Source organism: Triturus cristatus, chromosome 12 (genome assembly GCF_964204655.1).
Source record: "Triturus cristatus chromosome 12, aTriCri1.1, whole genome shotgun sequence".
Taxonomy (NCBI): Eukaryota; Metazoa; Chordata; class Amphibia; order Caudata; family Salamandridae; genus Triturus; species Triturus cristatus.
In genome coordinates, this window is record NC_140595.1 from 179,004,383 (window position 1) to 179,024,190 (window position 19,808).

General features: G+C 50.2%; 1 protein-coding gene across 10 annotated transcripts in view; it reads right to left on the reverse strand.

Annotated features, from left to right (window-relative positions):
* The window catches only part of CNOT1 (CCR4-NOT transcription complex subunit 1), a 1,579,387-nt gene that overhangs the window by 207,772 nt on the left and 1,351,807 nt on the right, over positions 1 to 19,808 (reverse strand). For all 10 annotated transcript variants that reach the window (XM_085638198.1, XM_085638193.1, XM_085638201.1 and 7 more), the window contains one exon: positions 10,777 to 10,878. In XM_085638198.1, the coding sequence (XP_085494324.1) occupies positions 10,777 to 10,878 (102 nt within the window). The remainder of the gene's footprint in view (positions 1 to 10,776; positions 10,879 to 19,808) is intronic.

The window sequence follows — 19,808 nt, forward strand, 5'->3', positions numbered from 1 at the left end:
AGGCGTACAACAGACCGCAACTCCACTCGTGACGAAAAGCGTCGCCGAGCGAGTGCCGCCTTGGAAATTCCAACGCGCAGAACTGCTGACATTGCGCGTTCTCTTCGGTGGCGAATAGATCTAACCAAGGCTCTCCCCACTGCTGAAAGAGACCTTGCGCCACTTCGGAGTTCAGACGCCATTCGTGATCCATCATGCACCGGCGGCTGAGTTCGTCTGCTCTGGCGTTCAGAGAGCCCGCCAGATGTTGAACCACTAGGGTGACGCCCTGGTGTTCCAGCCATGTCCAGAGGCGCAGAGCCTCCTGACAAAGGGTCCACGACCCCACCCCGCCCTGTTTGTTGCAATACCACATGGCGGTGGTGTTGTCCGTGAACACCTGCACGACACTTCCCCTGACAGAGGGAAGGAAGGCTTTCAGTGCAAGCCGGATCGCTCTCAACTCCAACAGGTTGATGTGGAGACGAGACTCCGCCGGAGACCAGAGGCCTCTGATCTCCGCCTCTCCCATATGGCCACCCCAACCCAGGAGGGACGCATCCGTCACTACGACATGCTCCGGTTGGGGAAGGGAGAGGCTCTTGCCCTTGACCCACTCGCGGTCCGTGAGCCACCACTGCAACTGCTGTGCAGTGCCCTCCGAGATCAAGACATGATCGGACAGGTTGCCGTGATGCTGGGCCCACTGAAACTTCAGGTCCCACTGCAGAGCCCGCATGCGCCGCCTGGCGTGATGCACTAGTAGGATGCAGGAGGCCATCAGCCCCAGAAGCCGCAACACTAGCCTGACCGAAACCCGGGATAGAGGCCGAAAGATGGGAATCAGGGCCTGTATATCCCGGACCCGCTGTTCCGGTGGATGGACCCGGAACTGCGCCGAATCGAGAACCGCTCCGATGAAGAGGAGCTTCTGAGAGGGACTCAGGTGTGACTTCGGCACGTTGATGGAAAACCCCAGCAAATGCAGGAGATCCGCCGTAGTCTGGAGGTGGGAGACGACTGCCTGGGGCGAGCCCGCCTTCAGCAACCAGTCGTCGAGATAGGGGAAGACTGGAACCCCCGATCTGCGCAGATAAGCTGCGACCACCGCCATCACTTTCGTGAACACCCGAGGGGCACTGGTGAGGCCGAAGGGGAGCACGGTAAACTGAAAGTGCTCTTGGCCCACCGTGAACCGCAGGTAACGCCGGTGGGCCGGCAGGACGGGGATATGGAAATATGCGTCCTGCAAGTCCAACGCTACCATCCAGTCTCCAGGGTCTAGGGCAGCTAAAACCTGAGCCAACGTTAGCATCTTGAACCTTTCCTTTCGGAGGAAGGCATTGACGTTCCGGAGGTCCAAGATAGGGCGTAGGCCCCCCTTGCCCTTCTTGGGAACCAGAAAGTAGTGGGAATAACAACCACGACCTACTTCTGGACTCGGAACGCGCTCGACGGCCCCCTTGGCCAAGAGAGCCGAAACTTCCTCGCGGAGAAGATTCAAATGATCCCCCGAGATACGGTGGTGCTGCGGTGGCATGGCTGGAGGGGTCGTCTCGAAGGGGAGGGAGTAGCCCCTTCGGACGATTTGCAGCACCCACCTGTCCGATGTTATGGACCGCCAGTGGAGCAGGTGATGGCGAACTCTGCCGCCCACTGGCGTGGTATGGGCCTGAAAGCTCGGACTAGGAGGGCTTTGAGGCGGATGCTGCCGGGGTGGAAGTGGGCTGACCACGTCGGCCTCCATTTCCGCCACGGCGGAAGCCACGTCCGCGACCGCGCGCAGGTTGGGTCTGCGGCTGGTGGCTTTGCGGACGTGAGGAGGCGCCCCTTCCTTGGCCACGAAAGGGGCGAAAAGCGGAGGTGTGCGCCCGCGGAGCCGAGAGGCCCAAGGACTTGGCCGTAGCCCAGGAGTCCTTAAAGCGGTTCAGCGCACTGTCCGCCTTCTCACCAAACAGGCGAGTGCCATCAAAGGGCATGTCCATGAGGGTGGTCTGGACATCCCCGGAAAATGACGTGGACCGCATCCAGGCGTGGCGGCGGAGCGCCACCGTGGTGGAAATCGCCCGACCCAGCGAGTCCGTTGTGTCAAGCCCACATCGTATGGCGTGCCGTGCTGCATCCCTCCCATCGGCCAAAGCCTGGTTAAGACGCGTCCGGACCTCCTCCGGACACAGGGGCAGCACGTCCTCCACCGTATCCCACAGGGAATGGGAATAACGGTCCAAGAGACAGGCGGTATTTAAGGACCGCAGGCCCAAACTAAGGGACGAGAACAGTTTCTTGCCAAACTGCTCGAGTCTCTTGGAATCCCGGTCCGGCGGAGCGGTCGGGAAGGAGGATTGGGAGGTAGAGGCCTGGATAACCAGACTCTCGGGGTGGGGTGTTGGGACAGGAAACTGGGGTCGCCCGGAGCAGGGCGGTGGCGCCTGGCAACGTTCCTATCCACAGGAGGAACTGTGGAGGGCTTGGACCAGGTGCCCTGCAGAACGTCAGTGAGGGCCTCGTTGAACGGCAGCAGAGGCTCAGTGGAGCTTGCTGAGGTTTGAAGCACCTCAGTGAGGATGTTAGTCCTCACAGCCACGGCAGGCAACTCGAGCCCAAGGGCCTCGGCCGCCTTGCGCAGCACCACAGAAAATGCGGCACCCTCCTCCGAAGCCACGGTCGGAGGAGAAGTGAATCCAGTGTCTGGCGAGGTGTCCAGCCCACTGGCCTCCCCCAGTTCATCTGCCCAGTCCTGAGAAAGCTGTGACTGAACAGCCATAGGGTCCTCGAACCCCTCCCAGTCGCCCCCTTCTTCCGATTCCTGATAAACAGGAGGAATGATCGGAACCGGACTGTAGAGATGGTAGGACTCAAGCGGCGTCGGATGCGGCGTCGATTGACGCCGCTGCGGCGCCGGGTCCGGATGAGGGCTAAACTGGGGCGGTTTGGGAAAAAGGGGGTGGTGATGGACAGAGTTTCTGAATGATGCAGAATACTCTTACCAAGTCAAGAGATCATGGTTTTAATCCATCACCGTTTTTTAGCTCACTGCACCATCCCAGCTCAGAACCTGGCTACATGCAAATTAGTCTGTACCTGTCCCAGTGCATGATGGGAACAGGGCAAACCAAACTACCAAGCCAATTTTTATACTGGGAAGGAAACAAGCTTCCGGGGACCGGTTTCTGGCATCACAGCCTTCATCAGCCCGGCTTGCCTGAATCCTGATGGTGCAATGAGCAAGGGACTCACGTCTGAGCATACCCTCCCACACTGAGTGTGGATAAAATCGATTTGGGAAAAAGGGGGTGGTGATGGACAGAGTTTCTGAATGATGCAGAATACTCTTACCAAGTCAAGAGATCATGGTTTTAATCCATCACCGTTTTTTAGCTCACTGCACCATCCCAGCTCAGAACCTGGCTACATGCAAATTAGTCTGTACCTGTCCCAGTGCATGATGGGAACAGGGCAAACCAAACTACCAAGCCAATTTTTAAACTGGGGCGGTGTCGGCGCCAAAGGCGTCGGCGGCGCCGGAGGTGTAGGCGTGTGCGCCGGCGGCGCCGGTGACGGCGTCGGTGGTTCAGTCGCCGGCGGAGGAGTGACTAGGTCAACCGGCGTCGACTGGGGCCCAGGCATGGGCCCCCACGGGGACCTGCGGCGTCGAGACCGGAGTCGTCGACGGCGCCGGGGCCGGAGCCGCCGGCAGGCAAGTGCGCCCAGTCGAGTCCGCGGGGCCCGAAGGCGCGCCAGCGGGCGTCGACGGCGGGGCCAGGCTCCTCATGGCCGAGAGGAAGGCACTGATCTCCGCCGGCGCCGCGTCAGTCCCAGGGACCGGAAGGTATGGGGACGTACGCGGCACCTGCGGCGCCGCGGGGGTGGAACCACCCTGACCCTCGGCCGGGTCGCGCGACCGGCGAGGGGAGTCCGAAGAGCGGTGTCGCCTCTTGGACTTCTTTGAGCGTTTGGACTTACCCGACGACTTGGAGCCGGACGATCGATGGCGTCGGCTAGGGCTCCGCGAGCGATCCTTGGACCTCCTCCTGGACCGGGATCGAGCACGACGCGGAGCCGAGTGGCGAAGCTCGAGAAGCTTGCGGGACCGCTCCCGCCTAGCCTTCGAAGTCAGGGCCTGGCAGTCGTTGCACGACTCCGCGTCGTGGTCGGGGCCTAAGCAGTAGAGGCACCGGCGGTGGTTATCGGTCACCGACATCAGTCGATGGCAATCCTCGCAAGCCTTGAACCCAGGCATCCTACCGGCACCAGATGTCGACAGACAAGGATCAAAAATGATCAAAAAAGATTTAGTCAAAAAAGACTAAAAGGGGTAGCTCTCCCGGATCTGCGCTTACTGGCGCGGAAAAAAGAAGAACTGACGTCAGCGCGCGAGGGCGGCGTCTAAGTACTCCGACGACGTCATCCCGGCGCACGACGCCGACGACGGACGCGGAGCCGCAGGCGACGCCTAGCGACGCGCAAGGGGTATTGCTGACGAAAAATCTTCCGGATCCAGTCTGACGCCTGGGGATATTCTAAAGTCAGGAATCTAACTAACGTGTTTCTTTCAGATACATATTTACTCATTTGTTTCCAAGAACTGTCCCAGGACTGAATCTAGGATCCAGTCCTGGAGTTAGAAAAGTAATCCTGAAAGTAATCAATTGCACATAACTTAAAATTCCCATTGAGCTCAATGAAGTATTGTATTTGGAATTGTGTTGCCTATTGCAACAAACTAACTATTACCTGCAAAAGTCAATTGCCTATTGCAAAGTATTTAACTAAAGCATCTCATTCTGAGAAAGTATATTTTGATACCTATTGTTGGTTCTAAAATAAAACCATATATTTTTCTATACAAACCATTGGCCTAGAGTTCAGTTCTTGTGAGTGAGAGACCATTTGCTGACTGAGTGTGTACAACAAATGCTTTACACTGTCCTCTGATACTGCCTTACTGCTCGACCAAGCTACCACTTTAGAGAGTAAGGTAATATCTAACTTTAGCCTCTGCCATACCTGTGGGGACTGTGGACTGTGCACACTGTACCTATTTGGTAACAGTATATACAGAGCCACTTTCTCACACCGACGGACCAGGGTAAGGGAGGTAGGCCGGGGGACTACCAGGCTCCAAAGGAGTCGCATGGGCAGAACCCATGTCCCCCTCGTCAGCATCCGAGGACCGACACAGGGAAGTCGGAGCACGAACTCGCTTCTTCGACCTTTTTGTGTCGTCTCTCACCCGAATCAGAGGGTGAAGACTTTGAGCCCGAGGAGTGACGACTGCGGCCCCGTGAGCATTCCCGGGAATGGTCCCTGGACCAGCACTGGGACGAGGGCCGGACCTCCAGCAGCTTCCAGCACCGCTCCCTCAAGGCCTTCTGGGCCATGGCCCGACAGGACCGGGAGTCGTGGTCGGTCTCTAGGCAGTAGAGGCAAACATCGTGGGGGTCCGCCACAGACCTATTACGACGGCAGGCCCCACAAGACTTAAATCCAGGCATCCCTACGTGTACCAAGGAGAAAAGGAGACAAAAAGTCTCAAAAAGGGTAGTCAAAAAGTGACTAAGGTACGTGCTCTAACCGGATCTCCGCTTGCTGGCGCAGAAAAAGAAAACGGACATCAAGCGCATGGGTGGCGCCTAAGTAATCTCTGTGACGTCATCTCGGCGCTTACGATGCCAGCGACGGACGCGCAGGGGTACTGCTAGCAAAACTTACCGGATCCAGTCTGACACCTTGGGATAGTCTAAGGTAAGGAATCTATCACTAACGTGTCTCTTTCAGATGTATCTGGTAGAGACGTGGTCTAGCTGCAGATTCCTTAGCTTAGAATTATCCCCAGGCGTCAGACTAGATCTGGAAAAGTTTTGCAGCAGCACCTCTGCGTGCCAGGGGACGGCGCCACATTACCCCGCCCTGATGTCGTCCACGGACGCGACGTCAGCAAGGTCATATAAGTCCCTCCCGGTGCGCTGACTTCCGTTTTCTTCGGAGAAACTTTTCCGCGGCACAACGTGGAGCCACCAACCAAACTGTGAAAGTATAGGAACAGTGTGCAAAAAATCCGTAAGACAGAAATCGGATGGTGAATAACACCATCATAAAGGACATTATCAGACACTGTCTACTTACAAACCAAGAAGGAAAGGATAGAGCAACGCCCTGAGAAACAACCCTGCAAAGCGAAGCGTGGACTCTCCCCAAAGGCTGAGTAACAAGGGAAGGATATCCCGACAAAGATACTTATTACAACGTAGAACTGTGCCGGCCAAGAAGGGCGGAGCACAGGAAGAACAACAATCTACTGCAAGAAGGCATTACAAGAATGGCACATCCCCTATAGTAAATGGAAAGCTGAAGCGCAGCCCAGTAGATCCCAAAAGGACAACTGAATAGGAGACAAGATCCCCAAGTAGAACGAGGAGGCAGGAGGGAGGGAAAGTAATAGAAGATCCCACACTGGAAGGACCAGGGTGGAGGAATGCAGAGAAAAGGAAGAAGAAAAATTTCCTGGTGAAGGCTAAGCAAGAAGCACCGCTCTACAGGAAGAGAAGTCACCTGGAGGAATGTGGCTGCATATTGGAAATCATAAAAGGGTTGCACCAAATTGAACACCTTGGATGAAGACCAGCTCCAACTGAAAGGAGGCAAAGCGAAGAAACCCACCTGGCAAGATCCTCGCACAACGGGGAGGATGGGTGGGCGTTAAGGGATCTGCGGCTAGACAATGTCTCTACCAGATACATCGTTATCGAAGGTTAATAACTCGTACATCTGATAGAGTTATATAGCCGCAGATTCCTTAACTTAGAATAGATACCACAGCCAAACCCTCGGGACAGGCAGCTCTGCGACAGAACAATAGAAAGTGCCCGAGAGCAATGAGCCGGCAACAGAGTGACGGACTAAGGGGAAAGCTGTGGCGGTGCAGACAGTCAGCAACCCAAGCAGCTCGGAAGAGCAAAAGATAAAAGGAGGAGAGTCATCACAAAATATGGCGCAAGACCATACCTGTGTGAGTATAAGATGTTGAAACGGCACCAAGCCATATCCCAGAACGGAAGAGAGAATACATAACGTAGAGAGGAAGGAGAACTATTCCCAGAGCTGCATAATGCACTAACCACTCCCAGAGCTCAATGGCTCAGTAAGTTGACACCAACCAAGCTAGAGGACATGGTGAGATGTGCCCAGAGCCTACCAGGCGAGCCCATGCAAGGGAGGCCGGACAGGCAGCAGCCAGGAATCGAAGGGCAAGAGGCAGGAACAGAGCAACGCCTCAGAAGCACAGGCAGGAATAGAAGACACCCCAAGGGCACAGTTAGTCACCAGAACGCAACGGGGGCGGACAGTACCACGCTGAACCACACCGAAGTAGGGCACAACGAGAACATGCACAAGCAGACAGCTACAACGACAACAAGGTGGAGTAGCTATGATGAGTACGGGACTGCTCAGCAAGGCAGTTTGAAGGCCAAGGGGAGTACACCCCCAGAAGACAGAAGCGCAGGGCGCAGCACCTGGTACGACCTTCATCCGAGGAGCTGTCCCGCAGGCACACCAGACACAGATGAGGGTAACACCCAAATTAAAAAGACACTAGTGGAGGCGAAAATATTTCAACCCCACGACTCCAGCCATCTGGACTCCCGGGAGGGAGGAAGCAGCAACTGAGGCAAGAAGGGAAAAGCAGCTTGCAGAACCAACCCCTGAACGTCTGGATGAACAAATAGGCAAACTGGATCTTTTGGAGCGGGGCGGTGGCAGTGCATGACAGAACGAACCACCGATCTCCCGATGCCGGCCGAGCCCAGGTGCCCAGAAGGGCATCATAAAGAGAAGCTTCGAAAGGCAGAAGCGGCTCTACATTCCCCGAACCATGGTGGAGGACATCCAACAGAGGGTCAACAGGCAGAGGGACCGAAGGGGGCTGCATACTCAGAATGCGGCCGGCCATGGAAACAACTCTTAGAAATGCCGCACCAGCCTCGGTAGACCTTCGAGGAGGGGACAATAACTCATCTGTGGGTGAGGGCTGTAAACTGAGCCTCCCACCCCAAGGAGGGTTTCCGATAAACCGAGGATGAGACCAATGTCCAAATGAAGGAAGCCCCATGGACGAAGGAGGGTCCTGATGGGGTTCCTGAGGAGGCGGAGCCACAAACTCCAAGGGGTGGGGAGAGGCAACGACTGATCCGGCATTGCCGGATGTTGGGGTGACGCCGAACTCCCCTCGGAAGCCTCTGGAGAGGAGTCAATGATCGGACGTCGAGGCGGCGTCAGGGTGTCCTCGTCCGGCACCGACTCGACCTTGTCCGGCGCCGACTCGGCCTCGTCCACAATAGGCACCAGCTCCGAAGAAGGGAACGGTGCCAGAGCGGCAAGTTTACGGCGCCGGACCAGCGCCAACCCTGCCTCGACCACAACAGGCTCCGACTCTGAAGTATGGGACGGAGCCTGAGCCAGGGAGGCAAGCCTTCGGAGCCGAACCAGCGCCGGCTCGGCCTCCGAAAAGGCAGCCGCCTGTCCGGAAGGCCGTGGTGTGCTCGGAGTCCAGCTGCGAGCACCAGCAACCACCTGCGACTCCACAGGGAGCCCCACTGGACTATGCGGCGCGGTAGGGGTAGGGGTGCTATGGGCTGCGCACTGACAACGCCATATCTCCATCATCCTTAGAGGCAAAGGGCTTAATCGGCGCCAGGGGCAATCCCACCGGCGAGCCCACCGGAGACCACGCACGTAGCGGAGGGTCCGAGGACGCCCCAGGGAGTGGAGGGGACCCAAGAGAGGCCTGCATGGCCGCAGCATAGGCCGCCATCCAGGTCCGAGTCGCCCTCACGCCCGGGAAATGAGGATAGGGGAGGGATGACTCCCAGGGGGCGCACGTCCAGAGAGATCCAGGAACTAGTGCCCCTGACAACAGAAGGAAGGAAGGTCGAGGACCTCGGCGACATGCGCTGGGACATACCAGGAAGGGGCAACCGACGTACATGGGAACCAGACGGTGACCGATGCTGCAAACGGAACGAACTGCCTCTGGGACCTGCTGCCGAAGAGGCGGCCAGGGGCCGTGACGACTCAGACTGGGACAGGCGAGCCAAAAGTAACTTCAACCGGTGCTCCCACCGGGACTTCGGCTTGAGCTGTTGGCGGGCGTTGCAATCCGTCGAGTCGTGGTGTTCGCCCAGACACCACATGCAGATAAGGTGTGGGTCTGTTGGACATTTGCCGCGAACGAGGAGGTCACGTTTTAAAGCCCGAAGGCATTGCACACTGTTCCAGACGTGAAGGCGTCAAAAGGGGCCTGAAAATAGGCCAGAGGAACCGCTTACTCCAGATCCGCGTTGCACGCGGAAAAGAAGGGAACTGACGTTAGCGCGCCGGGAGAGACTTACATGGCCTTGCTGACGTCACGCCCGTGGACGACGTCAGGGCAGGGTCGTGTGGCGCCATTCCCCCAGCGTGGAGAGGTGCTGCTGCAAAACATTTCTGGAACCAGTCTGACGCCTAGGGATAATTCTAAGTTAAGGAATCTGCGGCTAGATGTCTATCAGATCATTAGCACATCAGCCGTTGTAAACACTATATAAATGCTTATAACTTACCATATGTCATTCAATACCAAGCATTGGAAAAGCCAATAGTTCTCGCCTATGAGATTTATTGGTTTTGCCAATTTTTTTATTATACGGCAGCGCAGCAGAACTGAATTTTGTTTTGAAAAAGCGAAAAATGCTGGCTGTCGTACAGCTTTTTTTTTTTACATTACTTTCAGCCATTTGCACATAGCTAAGTAACATTGGTAAAGATAATTCTCAACTAGATCAGATATATTTCCTCACATACAATATAATGCACCCTGCCTTGGGGCTGTAAGGCCTGCTGTAGGGTTAACTTACATATAGTATATGCAATGGGCATGGCACACAGCCAGAGGGAAACGGCATGTTCTCGGAATGGCTTGCAACATTTCACACTTCCTGCAATAGCAGTCTGCATGCAGTTTGAGAGTGGGTCCCTTTGAGTGGCATAATACATTCAGTCGTACTTCGTACCCATGCCCTGGGTATCAGGGGTATCATTTTCCAGGGACTTTCAAGGGTAATAAAGTCCTTGCCATTTGGGTTACAACTAACATTTGTATCGTTTTAGGGAAATAGCACTGGCACTAGGGTCTGGTTAGCAGGGACCCAGTGCACTTCCAATCAAAAGCATAAGTACCAATGAGCAAAAAGGCAGGATGACAATGTCAAAAAGTCCCACTTTTCAACACCAACTTAAACTCTAATACCAGGAATGCTAAGCATGCGAGGGGCATACTTCAGATGGTGTAATTTGTCTACATACAGATAGTAATGAACTGATCTGTAGTAAATTGCTGTTAAATGACTCTAGCAAGACCACCATTACTAGAGTTCCTCAGCATAAGATTATCCAACATTTCCCCCCCCCCCCCCCCAAGAGGAAAAATCTGAGGCAGATGAAGAGTAAAGCAAGTTAGAAAATAGAAAAAGGAGTCTTTCCTATACAATCCAGCTACCTACCTTCAGGCTAAAGCAGTAATCTCTTGCAGTTCCAATGAGATGCACATCCAAATACAGCAACTTCATGACAAAACAGCAGACCACCCTGTGTTCCACTTTCTGCATAATAACGTGGAGAGCACATCCTTCTATAACCAAAGGCGCAAATGCCTAAATTTCAATTCTTTTGTCACCAGGATATAATAAAAATCTTTTTCAGCACAAAGACTTCAAGATGTCACTAAACTAAAGAAAGTGCTTATAGGAGTTCAAAGCTCACCTTATAGAGAATCTGCATGGGCTTGGTGAGTTCAACATTCCTTAAAAAAGGTGCCAAGTACTTGAAGAGGTCAATCAACAGTTGGGCATACATTGGCCAACCCTGTTAGAAAAGTGAAGAACATGTTACAGTACAGACTTTCCCGCAACTCTGAATGAACATCTTGATCAACAGATTTTAGATTTGCAATGCAGAAACCAAGGAATTCTATTTTCAAAACTGTTTTATTTACAAGTAAAGAATTAACAAGTTACTTACCTTCAGTAACGTCTTACCTGGTAGAGACTATAAGCGCCGATTCCATACCTTTGACTTTACCCATGCATCAGACTGGATCTGGAAGATTTTTTGTGAGCAGTAACCCTGCACACCGGTAGGGGGCGTCGGCAGGCGTTTTCCACACCGTAAAGGACGTCCGTGTCACCTAAATAGGCGTTACCTCTGTGCACTGATGTCAGTTACTTTTCACTAATTTCCACGCCAGAAGCGCAGAGCCATGAAGAGCACAGACACTGGTGTGTTCAAACTTGGGCCCCAAAAGGGATCAGCCTGATCCTAGAGATCTGTCAGCAGAGCGGGGAGGATGGGTGGGCCCGTAAGGAATCTGCAGCTAGATGGTCTCTAACAGATAAGGCATTACCACAGGTAAGTAACTTATTCATCTGACAGGGACTCCTAGCCAAAGATTACTTACCTTTGAATAGATACCCAAGCAATACCATCTGCAGTGGTGGGTCTGCGGACAATTTTAAATCAGGAAGTCCTTGCTCTTTTGGGGTTCAGAGAGGAGTCACTCCTCTTCCTTAGGGGGATGTAGAGTAATGTAGAAAGGGGAAGAGGTGACAGATTGGCCCACGTAATATGGTGTCACCACTATCAGCAGTTAAGAGGCCCTAGTGCGAAGCACCAGTTTGTCCAGATAAACGGAGAATAAAGGCTTGGATGATAAAGCCTGCAGCTCACTCACCCTAGGGGCCGATGTAATCACCACAAGAAAGGCTGTTTTGATGGTAAGCATCCTGAAGGAACAATTGTGCAAAGTCTCAAAAGGAAAGCACATCAAGAATGTGAGAACCAAGTTAAGGTCCCACTTAGGCATAATAAAAGGGGAAGGGAGAAACAATTGCACAAGACCCTTCAAAAACCTATTTACAATATGAGACTTGAAAAGGGAGGGCTGGTATGGCAGCTGCAAGAAGTCTGAAAGATTGCTCTTGGTACTCTCAAAGGCTGAGCCCTGCTGGTCAAGGGATATAATGAATAACAGTACTTCAGAAAGAGGGACAGAAAAGGGATCAATTTGTGTGGATGAACACCATGGCACAAAGTTTTTCAAATGGCAGGCCTATACAGTCTTGGTGGAGGGACACCTGGCAGGAAGAACAACATTACAGACTTCAGGAAGGAGGCCGAAAGCGCACAACTGCCGCTGCTCAATATCCACAGAGGGTGGTGGATAGTGGACAGGTTCGGGTGGAGGACCCTCCCCTGCTGCTGTGGCAGAAGAACCTCCACAAGGGGCAGCCTGATTGGAAGATAGACACTCATGTTCAGAAGCTCATGATTCTCCATGCCCAGTTCGGAGCCATAAGGACGACTTGGGCCCGGTCATTTCGGATCATATTGAGAACTCTGGGCAGGAGTGGTATTGGCGGAATGGCATACAGGAGACCTGAGCTCCATTTGAGACGAAAAGCGTCTGAGGGAGAGCTGCCTTGGAAACTCCAGCAGGCAAAACTGCTGACACTGTGCATTCTGGCAGAGACTAACATAGCTAACAAAGTATCACCCAACTGCTGAAAGACCCTTGCCACCTTCAGGTGGAGACTCCATTCGTTATCCACTAGGCATGAACCCCCGCGTTAGTCTGCTCTGGCATTCAGAGAACTTGCCAGGCGTTGAACCACCAGGGATATGCCCTGCTGTTCAAGCCATGTCCAGAGACGCAGGGCCTCTTGACAGAGGAAAGCCTTGTGACAAAGTGCCATCTTTCTTGCATGGTATGCCCCCACTTTTTGCTGAATGTACTTTGAGTGTGCCCTGGACACCTGTCAACCAGATGCCCAGGGTTTATGTTCTTTCCCTAGACAAAAACCTCAAAACCAAATTGGCAAACCCTGGCCACATGTCAGCCCCATGTAAGTGGTACCCTAGGTACCCAGGGCCTTGTGACCAGGAAAGGCCTCTAAGGGCTGCAGCAATCATTGTGCCACCCTTGATCGGCTATTTTGAAAGGTATATGTTACTTAAAACGGTTCACTGACGAAACACGTTTAACGCCAACTCATTTTTTAATTTAGAAATTGAGATTCACCATCACCTTTTGGTTCTATTTGAGGAGTAACAGTTTGAAAACACACACAATGAGAGACAGCGAGAAATCTTTTTAACTAACTAGGTTTTTTGAATTTGGTAATATAGTGAGTAAGAGACATTACTGAGCTTTGTTTCTATGTTTACTATTAACTGATGACGCGATACGTTCACGTCACTGAGCGTGGTTCTTCCGTTTTGTTTTTTATATCTGGGGCTTTGGCCGGAACGGACAGGATACAGGCTGCTGTACTCGGCTTTGTTTGTGATTTTAGATGACGGTGTCCCGATACTAACAACTACACTGACAGGTAGGATAACGGGAGAACCGTTTAAGTATATTGGGTCCGTGTTTAGAGTGAGAATATACAAGAGTAACTAATTAAGGTTGGATTAAACGTAAATAGTGGCATACATGGTAGCGGTTTGTTGGTTACTATAGTGGTTCATTAATAGCTTTTGGCGTTTTTTCTGGATAAGTTAGGGATGCAATACGTTTAGTAAATTGTACAATATCAGCCCCTTAGAGGTTTACGGACGCTTTGGGTGCTTACTCAGATTTATACGAGTTTGACACTTGTTACGGGTAGTTACGGTGGCTTACCTTCGATTGTTACAGCACTTTGTGGAATTAACATTCGCTCGAAAGAGCAGAATATTGATAATCTTTGCGCGAGCACCGTCGAAATAGGAACCCCGTGTGGTCTGGAATTAGCACCACATTTCAAGTAGGTTACTGTTCTGATTTATAAGCATAGTCATGGATTTAATCTGAATCCGTGTGACTTGTTCTGATATGCTTTGTTTTTTTCCATTTTTCTCCTATTTTTCGTCTCTTTCCAGAAATATGATAACATGAGGAATTTAGGTAAACATAGATAGCGCTGTTTATGGTTGTGACATTTATCACTGGTTTGCATGTTTAAAACTTGCAAAAGACTTGAGTGTGGCATAAGGAACTCTTTGGATCACCCTCTGGCAATGCTGAGCACGAGATTATATTTTTTCTGGTGTTTGCGACTGTTTTCCTTTTTCTCTCCATCGATTTGGGTTCATAGTTCCAATTTCATAGTCTTCAGATTGTTATCACCACTTCACTCATTTTAGGTGGGCTGTTGTGAATAAATGCTTTCTATGTGTTATGGAATTTCTCTACACTTTTTATCTTCATATTGTTCACGATGGATTTCTTTTATTGGGAACCTTGATTCCATGTACTGGCCTTTTATATGTGTTTTTCAATTGTACAGCCTTGAGGAAGTCGTGGGACTACAATCCTTACACGACTAAACACGTGTTGGCTGTGGAGTTTTTTATGAAGGCCTCTTGAATAAAAAGAAAAGAAGAAGAAGTGACTTACGACTTCGATATACTTGACTTGTTGTGATTTGTGTTAACAAACATAAACCTTAAAGATTTCATATTTACGTGTGCTGGGGAATATGAATAATATGTGCTAACTGTTGCTTCCCTCTGTAGAGTTTGTGGCTCTCTGCACCCTTCAGCACCGTCATATAAATAAACAGGATACTGAGTGTGTGATTCTTTTAGTGGCGCCTTACACCTATGACTGATACCACGTGTCCAATTTGTAAATTGCCACCCTTAGAGGCCCTGTACCCTAACACACACACACACACAAACCCACCCCCCCCTGGCAGGCTGAGTGTCTGGGTATAAGACAAAGCAGAGAGACGATATGGCACACATCCCTGTGTGCCATGCCCACAACCTACACTGCCCTGGCATACATCAGCCACCCCTCTAGCTGGGTGCCCTATGCCAGTGGTGTGGGCTGAGAGGCAGGAGCCCTGTGACCCTACAATAACCAGGTCCATTCCTGGGCCCTGTAAGTGCAGTGCTGCCATTTAAGAGTACATGGTGCTGGGAGCTTGTCCAACACGAACTCCACAGCACCATAATGGAGGCACTGAAGACTGAGAAGTTTGGTATCAAACTGCTCAGCACATTAAATCCACACTGATGCCAGTGTGAGATTTAATGTACCAAGCACCACAGAGGGCATCTTAGAGAGGCCCCCTGAAACCTAACCTACAATCCACGTCTGTTCTGAGGCTGCCTAGGCTGCCACACAGCAGACATGTTTCTGGACCCCTGGGTAGGAGAGCCCCTGTTCTCCTGGGTCTGCAACAATGCACATCCTGGGCGAGGTGCTAAATCTCCCCCAGGATGGGGAGGGGGAAGCTTCAAAGGCATTCCGCCTCTGTGAGCTTCCCCAGGCCACTAGAACACCCCACTCTGGCGGGAAGCTTGGCCGGAAACCCCAAATAAGGACAGGGGATGTGCCAGCCGGCCAACCCCACCCCTCAGGTGGGGGAGCCGAGGTGAAGCACATCCCCGGGCTCTCGCCATCTTGAAGATGGGAAGCCCTGCCCAATCAGGATTAGGCTACTGCCCCCCCTCCCACAGGAGAGAGGCAGGATAGGGGGTGTACCCACCCCAGGACAGGGACCCATTGGTCCCTGTTCTGTAGGTTTGTCTGGGCAAGGTTATTTGTCTTATTCTTGGTGGAAAAAATTCCAATTCAATGCAGATTGATCCAAAGGTGACAAATCATTTATTTGCACTCTCTACATAGGAGTGGGTATGAAGAATAAAGAAAGAGGTGGCACAGCCAACACGTGTTTCGCCCCCTACATGGCCTATCGGCCTGGGGCTTCTTCAGGGCTGTACAGTTAAGGTAAATAGAGCAGTTGGAAAATGATGCAGTGAGATATGTGAATATGTAGCAAGAGTGAGGAAAATAGGTGGGGCGGGATTTGAATTGCGTCAGGAGTAGAGAGGAAAGGGAAGGAAGAGAGGAGAAGAGAGAAAGTGGGTGAAAAGAGTGATAGATGTTACAGGACAGAGGACATATATTTAATATCGGAGAGTTAGTGAGGACATAAGCAGTGTATTCAAGATCAGAAAGGTTGTAAAGTAGTCGTCAGGTGGGGGTCAGTGAAGGAAATTAAGTTGGACATGGCATATACAAGTATTAATATAAAACACATCATTTGTTGAGAGAAAAATAATGATAGTATCATGTGGACATGTTTAAAAGAAGGGAAAACAAGATAATGTACAATACAGAATTACAGCCGACCATACAGGTAGTATGAAGGTGCGCGTAGGCCATGGTCAATTTTTAAATAAGAAAGACAGACATTGTTGTATACAATAGGATTTTCAAAAAAGCCATAAAAAGAAAATGCGCGCGTGTTTATTACGAGTTATAGGGTGATTCGATTGTAGTCCACGTAAGCGAGACGGAGAAAGCGTGAGGTTAGACAGGTAATGGAGAATAAGGGCAAGGTAACGGTAATAATGCGTACAAGAAAACATAATTTGTGAGGCAGTTATAATTTCAACAGGAACGTGAAATAGAAAAAGATGTATATTTACAGAAGTATTTTCGTATCAGGGGCAGCAGGGTGATGAGTTTGTATGTATTTCCACGAGAGAAAAAAACACAATTAGTATTTATCATAATTCAGACTGTCGGAAACGCAGTGTAGATCAGGCGAGATCTTGGTGGTCGAGAAGTTAAGTGACTAACTCGTTTGACATGTTGAAGTGATCTGTGGTCGTGTAGAGGCGACTATCGTAATTGATAAAAGGTATCATGCGTGATAAGAAAAAGGTGGTAGTGGCTCCAGTCTTGGGTATATCGGATGGCAGGCGTGGTCTCAGTTTGAGGATCAACGTAGTGCTGTCAGAATTTATGTAAAGTGGTAGTGATAAACCGTGATAGAGGTGCTCCTGAGCGCTTCATGCGTGAAAATATTTACAGTGGTAGTGATTCCAGCGGAGGTCGGCATCAAGGCAAGACGGTCTCGAGATAGAGATTGGCGTGTTGCTATACGATTGGAGCGGTAGTGAAAAGAAGGGAATGAACGTGCTCGTAACAGTTAAGGCGCAATTAACTATGTATGTGGGAAAGTAAGGTGGATGTCAAAGCACAAAGCCTCGGAAAGAGGCAAGAGGAAGTGTTGGAACGAGCAGTGCTCTGTACAGAGTTAATAAAACAGTTTCACAGTAGTAGCATAATGTAGTCAGAATGGGGCTTACCGGGTGTTTCTGTAATGGGTAATTTCAACGAAGTAAGTGGTAAAATACCGAGGGATTCTAAGGGGAGGAAGATCAAGGAGAAAAACTTCCTTAGCGCATGGTGGAGGGTAAAACAGGACAGTAGTATGGGGTTCGTAGCAGCGCTTACCTCAGGTCGTGGCTAATGCCTGATGCGAGTGTTCTGTTCGGTTTGGTGTTCGGTGTGTGCCCTGAGCAACCAGGGTGTAATAAGGGCTCAGGGAAAACGGACATTCGGGTTGTGACCCGGAAGAGGCCAGGTTAGCGCGAATAGGCGCCATTTTGGAATGGGAAAGGAACCTGGAATAACTATTTAAATGGGGAGGGTCAGGTACGGGATATCAGAAGGATGAAATCTAAAGGTGGGGCGAATGGGGTTATGTACAAATTAGGAGGGAGCTTGATATGTTTGTGGAGGAATAAAGGATATGGAATAATATGAGGAGAGCAGTTAGTCAGAGTATGTGGAATATGATTGAACAAGGTGCGTAAGTTGGTCAAAAAGTAACGAGGGCTTCACAGCAGGTTCGAACCAAGAATGTGGTCCTGGTGTTATAGCAATATGTTATTTTTAGGGTGCCAGCACTTGCTGGTTCCCAAGGTGGATGAACAGAGGTTTAGGAATGTATTTAAGGATGCATAGCAGGGAAAAAGAGAAGACAAAAATTAGATACAGTAGGAGACACTAATGTTGGAGTTAGTCTTCTCCCAGCCATACATGCATTTCTGCATCTTTGTTAAGTCCCAGCTCAGTTGTTTTGAAGTTCATAATCAGCTCACTTTCGCGTCTTCGTAGTCTTAGTTCCCGTTTTCCCCCTCTTTTAGTTTGGTGCACAATCTCCAGACCAAAGAAGAGGAAATCCTTTTTGTGTTGATGTTTGTCCTCAAAGTGTTCTGTCAAAGGGTGGCCAGAGGTGTATTTGTGGATATTGCGATAGTGTTCTTGTATCCGGATACGCAGAGGTCGGATCGTGCTGCCAATGTACGGTAGGTTGCATGGGCAGAGGATCACATAGATGCAGAATTTACTGTTGCAATCAATCCATTTTTTTATGATGAATTCTTTCCCTTGTGTTATTGGTATTTTCTTCGTTTTGTTGCGGCTCAATTTGCACACACTGCAATTTTTGCATGTGTGGTATCCTGGTGGTCTGTCCAGAAACCTAGTAGTTTGGTTAAGTTTGTCTTCAAATTCGGACTTACACAGGATGTCTTTCAAGTTTGGGGCACGTCTGAATGTTATTTCAGGGCATGTTTTGATGTCTTCAATTAGGTTCGGCGTTTGTTGCAACAGGTGCCAGTGTCTTCTCAGGCTTTGTCTTATTTGGTGATGGCCATTGTTGTAGTCTGTGATGAATCGCATCACTGAGTTATTCTTTTTTCCTTCCCCTCCGTTGTGTAGGAACATCCGTTTGCGTTCTATTTTTGCCACTGTAGTCATGGTGTTTTTGAGTGTCGATTTTTCATATCCCCTTTGGGTTAGTCTTGATACAATCTCTTTTCTTTTTGCTTCAAATACTTCATCTTCGCTGCAGTTCCTGCGTGTCCTCAGAAATTCCCCTTTTGGGATATTCCTAATATTGTGACGTGGGTGAAAGCTATCAGCTCCCAAGATGGAATTAGCTGCTGTGTCTTTCCTGTATAGTTGGCTTTGTAAGGTGTTATCCTTGACATAGAGTAACGTCAAGGAAATTGACTTCCTTCTTGGAGAAGGTATGAGTCTGCTTTATCCCCCATGGGTTTTTGTCAAGTTTTTCCAGGAATCTTGTTAGAAGTGTTTCATCTCCTTGCCAGATGCACAAAATGTCATCAATATATCGTCGCCATAGTATTATGTGGGAGGTGAAATCAGCGAAGTCTTGGTCCCACAACCAGAATTTTTCTACATGGCTCATAAAGATGCATGCGTACGGCGGCGCGAATTTGGCTCCCATAGCGGTACCGCGTCTGTCTGTATATCTTCCCATTGAAACTAAAGACGTTGTTTTCCAAACAGAAGTTCAGCATTTCAAGAGTCATTTTATTGCATTCCAATAGGTTGGCTGATTGTGTCCCTAATGAGAGTTGTGCTGCAGTTAATCCATCGTGGTGTTCAATAGATGTATACAGGCTGACAATGTCAATGCAGACTAGTATAAAATCTGATTCCCAAGTTATATCTTGGAGTTTCTCAAGGACGTCTTTTGTGTCTTGGATGAAAGACGGTATTTCTTTCATAAGTCCTTGTAGTTTCCTGTCCACGTATTCCCCTATCCGTGAGCAAGGTGAGTTGATACCTGCTATGATAGGTCTTCCAGGTGGAGGGTAGATGCCTTTATGTATTTTGGGAAGGAGGTAGAGGGTGGGCATGGTGGGGTATGGAATGTATAGGAATGATTTTTCTGATTGGGATATAAGTCCCAGGGTGTACCACTTGTCAAGTCTGGTTTTGATAGATTTGAGGATATCTTTGGTGGGATCGCTGGTGAGGAGTTCATAGCAGGTGTTATCCCCAAGTTGTCGATTTGCTTCTAGTATGTAATCATCTATATGTATTGTCACCGGGTTTCCTCCCTTGTCTGCCTCTTTCACAATCAGGTCTTTTCTGTCTTTGAGTTGTTTTATTGCCCTCCTCTTCTAGTGTAGTGTTA